Source organism: Corylus avellana, chromosome ca7 (genome assembly GCF_901000735.1).
Source record: "Corylus avellana chromosome ca7, CavTom2PMs-1.0".
Lineage (NCBI taxonomy): Eukaryota > Viridiplantae > Streptophyta > Magnoliopsida > Fagales > Betulaceae > Corylus > Corylus avellana.
The window spans coordinates 15,992,398-16,003,965 of NC_081547.1; the positions used below are offsets into that span (position 1 = coordinate 15,992,398).

Below are 11,568 nucleotides of genomic sequence, written 5' to 3' on the forward strand. Positions count from 1 at the left end.
CGGTGGAAGCTAAAACCTTCTTTTTCTCGACGAAGGCTTCGAAGCTTCGTTTGGAGGAAAGAAGGAAGGGTTTTGTAGGGCTTATTCTGGTGGGTCAGCAAAGTGCTTCTTGGTTGGCAGCTACGGTAGAAGAGGCGTCTCAGTCTCAGGTGAAGGAAGATTTCGTCAAAAAATTTAGCGAGGAAGGGAAGTCTTTGTCGGTGAGCGGGGGTAGTAACAAAGCTGGGAGATTCCTGGAGGTGGTTGCCTATCTGGAGGACGAACGGAAAGGTATCATCTGGATCCCAGAGGCCCGCTCTGGGCGGGGTTGGCGGAGGTTCGTGGTTGAGCTGCGTTCGTTGCTGGCTGCGCAGGCGAGTTCTCCAGGGTTTTCGAATTCTGCGAGTTCCTCTCCGGGGACAAAAGATGGACGGTCTTTCGCCGAAGCGTTGCGCTCTTCTTCCTGCGAGGTGGCGGACATTGCTGGGGCGCGGCCTCTTTCGTCGCAAGAGCTTGACTTGTTCCCGGTGGCGAGCGTTTTCGAGATGGGGAATGCTGGAGTGGAAATACGATTCGCGATGGATTGTTATGAAATGGAGAAAGCTCATCCCTTGATTGAGCAAAGCTTCTCTTCTCCGGTGGCGGCGGCAGCTAAGTTGAGAAGGAACAAGACGATGAGGCGTTTAGGGTTTTTCTGCGATAAGCTGGACCGGATCCTTCGCGGGCTGGGTGAGAAGCCCAAAGGTAAGAGGATTAGGGTTGGTTCTTTGGGTTATGATGGGCATAATTCCGGGTCGGTTTCCGGGTCGGTTTCCGGGTCGGCTGTGGTTCAAATTCCCGTTTGCGGCCCTGTTTTGGATCCCGGTAAGTTCAGCGATGGGTTTTTGTCGCACTCGGATAAGTCTTCGCCGGAGTCTCCTGGGTTTGCTGAGAATGGTCAAAGTGGGGATTTTGGACGGAAATCTTCACCGGCGACTCCTGTGTCTCCGGCAAGGCTTTGGCGCAGTTTGAGGGATGACGCTACTGCTCCTACGGTGGTGGCTACTGTTTCGTCGGTGGCTTCTGTTTCGCCTGTGAATCATTTCTCTTTTCCTCCGGCGATTCCTGCGGTTGTTTCTACTTATCCGGCGAGGCTTCAGTGCAGGATGAGGGATGAGGCTTCTGTACCTCCGGTAGTGGCTACTGTTCCTCCGGTGAGGGCTATTGTTTCTCCGGTTTTCTCTTTTCCTCCTGCACCTGCCAAAGCTTTGTTAGAAAAACAATCCTATGTTTCCAAGTGTTATACACGGAGAGCGAAGGATAAGGAAGCTAAACAGCTTCATAAGAAAAAGATGCCGATGGGGGTGAAGAATTTGGAATGCTCCGATATCTTTGAGGCTAGGGGCAGTGGCTCGAGTAGGGTTAGGGATGTGGGGTGATCTTGTGTAGGGTTAGCCTTTGTGTAGGGTGTTTCTTGTGTAGGGTGTTTTGATTTCGGGGGTTCTTGGGTGGATCTTTTTGGGTTCCTTGTGGGTGCTCCTTGGGAGCTTAGGGTTTTTATTGGGTGTTTAGCCGCTCTCTTTTATACTCTATGTGTAATCGTGTTGCGCCCTGTTTGGGTTTTTGATATATACAAATTTACCTATCAAAAAAAAAAAAACCGAGCTTCCAAAGATGCTGTGGAGAGAGAGTGATCATTTCCTTAGGCTATGCTTTATGTTTTTCAAGTGTAAGAGACTTGTCTGTAATGTGAGGTACTTGCCCCGTAATTCTCTTTCTTGGGCTGATGCAGCCATGGAATAAGAGTCAACTTGCTGTCTTTAGAGCGACTTTGGTGTTAGTAACTTGAAGCTTTTCATGTGATGCATTCATGTGTAGCATTAAAATGAAAAGAGTTTTGTATGGTTATGAAGGTCAAGTCATTAGAGTCTAGGGTTAAATCTGTTTGGAATTAGGTTTTTATTTCATGAGCTATTGTCAGCTCTGTAGTTTTCTCAACCCCTGCAAATTGAGGGTATTTTGGTAGTAGATTCAAGTTAGAGTTTTCTACAAGTTTATATCTGTCGTGGCCCGTGGGTTTATTTTCATTGAATCCCAGTTAGGTCTTTTATTGCATATTGTTTGAAATTGTGTGCTAATATAGTCATAGTAGGTTAAGGATCCGGTTTTAGCAGCTCCAGGGGTTTGAGACAAGGGGATCCCCTCTCTCCTTTGTTGTTTGTTTTTGTGATGGAGGCTTTGAGTAGGATGATTTCTGCGGTGGTTCAGGGGGGGTTGGTAGAAGGCTTCAAAGTCGGCAATTCTATTGTCTCTCATCTTTTATTTGCCGATGATACCTTGATTTTCTGCAATGCTAGGCCCGCCCAGTTACGCTATTTGAGGAGTGTGTTTTTGTGGTTTGAAGCTGCATCCGGTTTGAAGGTTAATTTGGCTAAGTCGATGCTAATTCCGGTGGGGAATGTGGAGCAAGTGGAGTTGTTAGCTGGTACTTTAGGGTGTGAGGCCGGTACTTTGCCAGTGAAGTATCTTGGTCTCCCGTTGGGAGGCTCTTATAAGTCCAAGCAGATTTGGGATGGAGTTATCGAGAAGATCGAACATCGGTTGGCCAGTTGGAAAAGGGTGTATTTGTCGAAGGGGGGTAGGGTCACCCTTATCAAGAGCACTCTCGCTAACTTGCCCACTTATTACTTGTCTTTATTCCCTATTCCGGTGAGTGTTGCCAAGCGCATTGAGAAGCTTCAATGCAATTTCTTATGGGGTGGGATAGGTGAGGAGTTTAAGTACCACTTGGTGAAGTGGTCGCAGGTTTGCACTCCGATCAAGGAAGGAGGGTTGGGAATTAGGAATTTATTGGTGTTCAATCGCGCTCGTTTAGGGAAATGGATATGGCGATATGGGACGGAGAGAGATGCTTGGTGGAGAATGGTGGTAGATTCGAAGTATGGAAGCTTATGGGGAGGGTGGTGTTCTGTTGAGCCTGGAAGAGCATTTGGGGTGGGGCTATGGAAGAATATTAGGAAAGGGTGAGATACTTTCAAAGGCTTTACGAGATTTGTAGTGGGGGATGGGACTAGGGTTAGCTTTTGGCATGATTGGTGGTGTGGAGACACAGCCCTCAGGATAGCTTTCCCGATTCTTTTTGGTATTGCTTGTGTAAAGGAGGCCTCAGTTGCGGATAACTTGGAGATGATAGGTGGGTCCAATCAGTGGAATGTAAGTTTTTCTAGAGAGGCTCATGACTGGGAGGTGGATGTCTTTACCTCTTTCTTCTAGATGCTGCATGCAGCTAGGGTGAGTCGAGGGTCTGAAGATAGATTATGGTGGACACCCTCCAAAAGAGGTTTTTTCACGGTCAAGTCTCTCTTTTTCTCATTGGCTTGTTCGGAAGGGAGGAGATTTCCATGGAAGAGTGTGTGGCGGACACAGGCTCCTCCAAGGGCAGCTTTCTTTGCATGGTCAGCGGCTTGGGGCAAATTTTGACTTTAGATAACCTCAGGAAGCGACATGTGATTGTTGTGAACAGATGTTGTATGTGCAAGAAGAGCGAGGAGACGGTGGATCATCTTCTTCTGCATTGTGAGGTTGCGTCTGCTCTGTGGAGTGCCTTTTTTGGTCGCTTTGGGTTATCGTGGGTGATGCCTGGTAGGGTTGTCGAGTTGCTGGCTTGTTGGTGGTCTTCAGGTAGGGGGGGGAGTGCTGCGGTCTGGAAGATGGTGCCTACTTGTTTTTTTTTTGTGCTTACGGAGAGAGAGAAATAATAGGTGTTTCGAGGACTTGGAGAGGTCCTTTGAGGACATTTTATCCTATTGTTTCCATACTTTGTATCTTTGGACTGTAGCGTTTGTCTTTCCAGTGTCGTTTAGCTTTGATGATTTCCTTGTACGTTTTTTCCCTTCTAGTTAGGTGATCTTCTTTGTATACTCCCAGTGTACTTTGGGGCGCCTACTTTTAATAAAGTCTGCTGTTTACTTATCAAAAAAAAAAAAAAAAGGTTAAGGAAGAGTCCTTACCTTGATTAATGGTATATTGAGTTTTTTTTTACTATTAAGGCACACTGCCATAGTTTTTTTTTTTTTTTTTTAACCTTTCAGATTGCAAATCGTCCCTTGAAACATCCTTAAAAGCACAACCTTCTGCCAGAAAAATCCCTGCAAGCTGTTCGCTTCAAGAAACAGTCCATTCATTCTTTAACCCTATCTTTTCCAAACCTAAGTTTACATACAAATCCTGAGATATCCGTTCTATAAAACACACACATATTTTTCCAATTCTGTCCTACATTGTCCTTCAACAGGTAATCTGCCTCTAGAGGTTATCGTGTCTTTATCTAACCATTGTAGTGTATAGGACACCTAGGCTTTGTAAAGCAGTTGATGATGGAAAAGAAATGCCAGCAGTCATAGGGAGGTAGAAAAGATCTATCGAGGAAAAATATCAGTCCAAATGCTACTTTTATGCTTGGCCGAGAAAGATATGGGAACAATAAGATTCCGTATGGATCAAGTACTAGCACTTGAATCACCGACATACTATGAATCTTTTAGTTGCTTCTTGCTGCGGAGTTAGTCTTCATATCAGTCCTAATACACCTATATTTATTTTCCTTTTCGTGCTCAACAATCTAATGGAGCATTATGGTCTGTCTAGTTACAATTGCAGAGGGAGACGGGATGATTCATAAATTATATGTCTAGCCTGAAAGTTTTAGATTGATGGCATTTTTGTTTTTCACTTTCCTTGCTATATCAATGTTATTTAGTTTATGCACACAACTTTCACGACTAATACCCTTTCTCATTTTGCTACCAGCCACAGTCAAAGAGTGGTGTAAATAGCTTTGGTGGTCTTGGAGCCACTCTAGTAGACTCACTTGATACATTATACATCATGGGTCTTGATGAGCAATTCCAGAAAGCTAGAGAGTAAGCTTAACTTTCATGTTTTGTTTGTCATTCTCATGGGCCTTAATTTACAATCCTAGTATATCATTCCCCATTTTTCTTGGCAGGTGGATTGCAAATTCATTGGATTTTAACAAGGATTATGATGCTAGCGTTTTTGAGACAACCATAAGGTTGTGTTATAAGGTTTATGTAGTTGAATTGTCTTGTTCCTTGTTAACATGAACTGTTGTGGGCTATGACATCATGTGGTTTTAAAAGCAACATAGAGTGAGAGCCATGTTGCATCCGCTAAATCCTGTCTACTTTCCTGAAATTCAGAGTTGTAGGTGGACTTCTTAGTGCATATGATCTTTCAAAAGACCAAGTCTTCCTCAATAAGGCTAGAGACATTGCAGATAGATTGCTGCCTGCATGGGATACACCTTCTGGGGTCCCTTATAACATAATCAACTTGGCACATGGAAGGGCACACAACCCTGGATGGACCGGGGTAAGTTAATTTTCTATACGCAGAGTTCATTATCCCATATAGTTTGGGTTACATTTTCATGAGTTGATTTTTAACTATGGCTGTGGGGCCATATTGTTGAAGGCTGTTTCTATTTTGGAATCTCTTCAGGGTGAGTTTAACTCCGAAACTCTCACCCTGAGGATCCTTGTGAAGCGAGCCAATTACCATTGGACCAACATGTCATTGCTACTTTTTTTTTTTAAAAAAAAATCTTTTGCTTTCACCATTTCTTTTACATATTAAGATTTGTTTGACTGTCATTTTATCTCCCATGAATGATATTTAGTAGCCTGGAAGGGTCCTGATTGCGGAACGTCTCATCTTAGATTTTCTCCTGTTTCACTACTTTAATTTAAATCTTTTGCTTTCACCATTTCTTTTACATATTAAGATTTGTTTGACTGTCATTTTATCTCCCATGAAGGATATTTAATAGCCTGGAAGGGTCCTGATTGCCGAATGTCTCATCTTAGATTTTCTCCTGTTACACTTCATTAATTTATTGAATCTATAATTCTATCTTATGCATAAACCTTGATTTTGTAGATCGCACTGAGATATTTTGTCAAACATTCACAACTAGTATTTTGTAATTTATTAAATTATTCTTGATATTTGATATCTTAAAATATTCTTGTTCCTAGGGCGAAAGTATCCTGGCAGATTCTGGGACAGAGCAGCTGGAGTTTATTGCTCTATCTCAAAGGACAGGAGATCCGAAGTATCAGCAGAAGGTATTTGATCATGCTCATATGCAGAAGATTCTTGTTTAGGGGTTGGCCACATACATATTTTCTGGAACATAGTTGCTGTTTCATTGGACTTTGACTGAAGCAGGAAAGGGTGCGATTGGGTTGGCTCCAATCTTATGGAACAACAGATATGGTTTATTATTCATTTTTCACTTGTATTAAATGTGCTTAAATGATATCTGATGAAATTTTAACAATCATCGACCTATTTTTTCTGCATAGAAAACCTGGCTTGAATAGTTGTATAGGTAAGCATTTTCTGTTAAGGAGCTATTCTAAGGGTTTGGTACTCCCAAATGTTTTTCACTTGATAAAAAGGAATATTTCCTGGTGCTGGTGTGCTGCCAGTGAATTGAATGGCTTGCATATTCATGTTTCAGGTGGAGAACGTTATAGTACAGCTTAATCAATCTTTTCCTGCTGATGGTTTGCTTCCTATCTATGTTAATCCTCACAGAGGAACTTCGTCGTACTCAACTATAACCTTTGGTGCTATGGGCGATAGGTACTCACCATTCGAAATTTTGTTGTGATTTACACTAACTGCTATGAGTTTCAGATTTAATTAATTGTGATGATTTCACTTTTACTTGGTCTACGTCCCATAAACAGTCTTGTATGTTTTACTTCAGTTGGGTTTGTGCTTAACTCAAAAATTTGATTGCAGCTTTTATGAATACTTACTCAAAGTCTGGATACAGGGGAATAGAACTTCAGCTGTGAAGCATTATAGGTGAGAAGCCTTCGCCATTTCATCTATATGTATATAAGACTGAATATCCAGTTTTATATACATCAGTATTCTTTGTTCGTTAAATTTTCTTCTTGATGTCAAGACTTCTTGTGGAATCTTGGAAGCAGAGAAATGTGGGAGAAATCAATGAAAGGTCTGTTAAGCTTGATTAGGAGAACAACACCATCATCATTTGCATATATTTGTGAGAAGAATGGCGATTCTCTGTCAGACAAGGTAAATTATTGGGAGCGGTATAATAATAATTTTTTTTCCTGAGCAATGCAAAGGCGAAGGGGAAGGGGGAGTATCAAATTAATAATTATTATCTGATGCTTCGGGTTTTTTTTTTTTTTTTTTGTCTAATTTATGTGCAGATGGATGAATTAGCCTGCTTTGCTCCAGGAATGCTAGCTTTAGGATCGTCTGGTTATGGTCCAGATGAATCTAAAAAATTCTTATCACTTGCAGAAGAGGTATATTAATTCCTCATAACATTTTTATAATTTGTGAACTGTGATTTATCATGGCCGTTGTCAAAATTCAAGATCAATTTGGACATGGTTTATTATTTGTGGGGGAGCCATGGGTTTTTTCAAATTTTCCCAGGGTGAAATTTTTTGAGGGTAGGGGATGAACTAAAATGACTGAAAAATTAGATATTGTGTTCTCTGCATTCACTTTTTGTTAAAACCACAGGAAAGAATCGTCATGTAATATGCAAGGGTTGTGCTAAAACCCATACTGTACCTACAATTGTTTGTGCTAAACAAGTACTTAATTTGTTTTTCATAACTCTTGAATCTGAGGGCATTTGTGATTGAGAAATGCTAGGCCTCATTCTCCTAACCATCTCTCAACCATCTCCATACATATATTTTTTTAAAATCTACCATTGAATATATTGGACCCACATGTAATCCTATAAATCCAATGGTGGATTTGAATCCATTTGAAAAAAAGATGGTTAGGAGATGGTTGGGAGAATGAGGCTTAGCATTTCTCTTTGTGATTTGTCAATTTCCTTTCTAACACTTCAATAACATCGACCACTGGTTTCCTCCTTGTCGCGCTCTCCATCATTTTCTTTCTCTTCACCTTCCAATTGTCACTGAAGTGGCTGAAGTCTGTTGCCGTGAGTTTTCAGTTACCACTCACAAGCCCTAGCCATGGACGCTGCATACAGCAATCATAATTTCCAAACTAACTGCTATCAACATTTGTGGACTCCAGGTCCAAATAACAAGAGTATTACCCAACATCACTCCTTGATTATCAGTGTTGACTGGACCCGCAGCTACCATTACTTTCTATTACTGCCTTGTGCCTGGAGCATCATCCAAGCCACAACCTACACTTTTTCACAAGACTCTACCAGAAGCTATGGCAACCTCCAGCATTCAACATTTTTCAGGTGAAACTCTGGAGGAGGAGAAATGTAGGATAAGGAGATGAGAGATGGGTAAGAACCAGGTTTTTCAGAGTGAGAGATAGTGGGGAAGAAGAGAACAAATTGAGAGCTAAAAGGCTCCTATTTCTCAAAATGATTGAGGGTATTGCTGCTAATGCGCTCAAATGGTGTGTACGCCATGAGTCTCAAAATTCCATCAGTCTAGTAAGACTGTTGCAAATGCTGACCTTACACATGCAGAACGAAAACATGAACAAACACCGAACCAAAATTCAAACAACTGAGTTTTTAGAAACCTGACTAGACTGGTTGGTCTGACCGGTTGGACCACAGATGGAGCCTAATTATGGTCTGGAAATGTTCACCAAGTACTTTGAGTCAAAACCTGAATTGGGCCGTGTTTTATCAATGACCCAATAGGTGACCCATTTGACGAGGAGCATCTGAAGATCCGCTCAATTCATTTTAGACTTATAGTTAAAATTATTAATCGATGTGTGTAGCATTACTTAAACTCCTACAACTGGCAGGGGATTTCTGAGAGGCACTTTTGGAGAAGTTGGCTACTAATATAAAAAATAACATGTTTTCAACAAAATATGGATGCTTATTTGAAATTGTGAATGCAACACTCTGAACGCCAAACCTTATAAACATTCCCTAACATGTTTCATGATTCAAAATTGTGTAGCTCATAAATGTATTTACTAATCCCGAACTTGATTATTTTCTTTATGAATGACTTTAGTATAATATATTGTAAATACACACAAATATGTTAAAAACATTACCTACATGGAGTTTTGATGGACTTTGTGAACACTTCACATATCTAAAGCTTTCTGTAGTTGTGAGAGACAAGAGAGAGGATGTATATCACCGGAATTAGGTGGGGCCACTTTTGAGGATGGGTATTAAAATATTTAAGCTCGACGGACCTGCACAGTAGAAATACTTGTTAGTCATAATCTGCTATTTAAAAAAAAAAACATATTTTCCATGAGACGTTTTTCTTCACAAGCAATTTTACAATAAGATTATACGATAAATTGTATCTTATATATCATTTCTTGGTTTCTGATATCGCCAAATGTCTATTTCTCTGCACTTCATCTCTGGTTGAAAACCAAACTAATATCCTTCCTTTTTTTTTTTTTTTTTTTTTTAATCAGTGATCTAGAAATCTTCTATGATTTTTGCATACTGGTACTTCAAGCCGATGCTTTTGGTTTTCTTGTATAATTTGTTTGAGGTGTATATTGGAAAAGATTTTTCGTTTCTTTCTGTTTTGACCCTAGATCAAAGGAGCAATAATAGACTGGTGCAAACTTGGCAGACGAATATTTCCTTACACTTCCATTCCATAAATAAGCAGGATTTTTTAACAAACAGAATTGGATTTGGGGATCAGAACATTTTTAATGCGTCTTTCAATTTGGTTTATCAGCATGGCTTTTAAATCTATTACTTATTTTGGAGATTCCAAGATTCTAGATTGTCTTATGTGCTTTGATAAAGGGGCAAGAGTTCAATACGTGATATACATTTATTCTTTTTCTGATTGGGGGGGTAAGGGGGGATAGGGATTGTATTTCCTTGCACTTGTTGATCCCATTTGTTCCAATAGTTCGTTTTGTAACAGCTATGCCTCTTTCTTTGACTGGTTTATGCAATGTCTTGTTTCGCAGCTGGCCTGGACCTGCTACAACTTCTATCAGTCAACGCCAACAAAATTGGCTGGAGAGAATTATTTCTTTCATCCTGGGGGGGTGAGTTGTCCTTATTCTTGTGAGATACATTATTTCCATTATCTTACAGAATTTCCATAAATGGCTCTTTTAGGACATGAGTGTGGGTACATCATGGAACATTTTGAGACCTGAGACGGTTGAATCACTCTTTTACCTCTGGCGTGTTACTGGGAACAAGACATACCAAGAGTGGGGTTGGAATATATTTCAAGCCTTTGAGAAGAATTCCCGCATAGAGTCTGGATATGTCGGACTGAAAGATGTAAGCCTTCCTCAAATCCACAGCTAAACTTATGCATTTGTGCCAACTTTTGTTATGCATTTATTTCAGATTATCTTATAATAAATATTAGAATTACTATATCGGATATGTTTTTTTTTTTAATAAAGGTGGGGGCTTAGTTAACTAAAGATTCCTTTGGCTAATGAATAAGACATCTGTACTGCGCTTTCTATTATTGTCTCAAGATTGCTTCCATATGTGTATTGTGAAGAATATGGTAATATCCTCAGGGTAGAAGGGCTTCCGTTGTAATTCTGCATAACAGCCCCCATGGAATAACATAAAACAATTGTATATAGAAGCACAGCTTGCAGTCCACTGTATATTATAAAAAAAAAAAAAAAAAAAAAAAAAAAAAAAACACTTTCTAGCAGTCCATGGTGGCAAATTACCATTGACATAAACTAGTGGAATTTTTTGGTCATTGTGCAATTCAAAATTGATCAGTGATCTTGAGAACTTTAAGCTCAAGCCCATGCTACTTGGTTTCTATGTTTGAATTTTAATTGACTCGTGTAGATTACTCTAAATTTAACTTGTTTTTTATTCCTGAATTTTAATTGATTGATTTAGATTACATTACACACAACTTAATTGACTCATAGATTACTCGAAATTTATCTTGGTTTCTATTCCTGAATGGTAATTGATTCATGTAGATTACTCAAAATTTAGTGGATCATTTCAGTGCTGACTCATATACATCATCTTTGAGTTTAAGAAGTCTAAGTTTGTTAACGTTTTTTGGAACAAATGGCTTAGTTTTCTTTAATGTTCTGAAGTTGGTGCAAAGTATAATTTTATTTTTCTCCTTTATGAAGTGGGATTTTGAAGTTGTAATTAAGGAATTTGCTATGTTAATTACTTTTTTTGGGTTAACCATAGAGTTTTTCCAAATCCCTAGTTCAAATTCTATGGGAAATGTGCCATACAAATTTTATCTGCATTACCATTCTCATACCACCATTAGTATTACTCTTTGCATCGGTACTATTACTTTTGTTGCCAGTACTGCCACCACCATACTCCAATCCTTTGGATCCGGCTTCTGTGCGGTAGTGAAAAACTACCACACAGATGTTGTTGCCCAAAATGGTACTGTTTTGAGAAAAACGGTACCATTTTGAGCAGTTAAAAAGGAGGAACAAAAAATAAATAATAAAAAATTCATTAAAACATAAAAATTAAAAAAAATAATAATAATTAAAAAACTAAAAAAATTAAAAAATTAAAACCAAAAAAAAAAAAAACTAAAACAAAAAAAA

At 39.6% G+C, this 11,568-nt stretch overlaps 1 protein-coding gene across 1 annotated transcript in view; it reads left to right on the forward strand.

Annotated features, from left to right (window-relative positions):
* LOC132186715 (mannosyl-oligosaccharide 1,2-alpha-mannosidase MNS1-like) overlaps positions 1–11,568 on the forward strand; it is a 26,211-nt gene that overhangs the window by 11,854 nt on the left and 2,789 nt on the right. The window contains exons 4-13 of the mRNA XM_059600735.1: positions 4,768–4,880; positions 4,967–5,032; positions 5,181–5,352; positions 6,018–6,107; positions 6,506–6,630; positions 6,793–6,858; positions 6,987–7,095; positions 7,236–7,334; positions 9,958–10,038; positions 10,112–10,282. Coding sequence (XP_059456718.1) covers positions 4,768–4,880; positions 4,967–5,032; positions 5,181–5,352; positions 6,018–6,107; positions 6,506–6,630; positions 6,793–6,858; positions 6,987–7,095; positions 7,236–7,334; positions 9,958–10,038; positions 10,112–10,282 — 1,092 coding nt within the window. The remainder of the gene's footprint in view (positions 1–4,767; positions 4,881–4,966; positions 5,033–5,180; positions 5,353–6,017; positions 6,108–6,505; positions 6,631–6,792; positions 6,859–6,986; positions 7,096–7,235; positions 7,335–9,957; positions 10,039–10,111; positions 10,283–11,568) is intronic.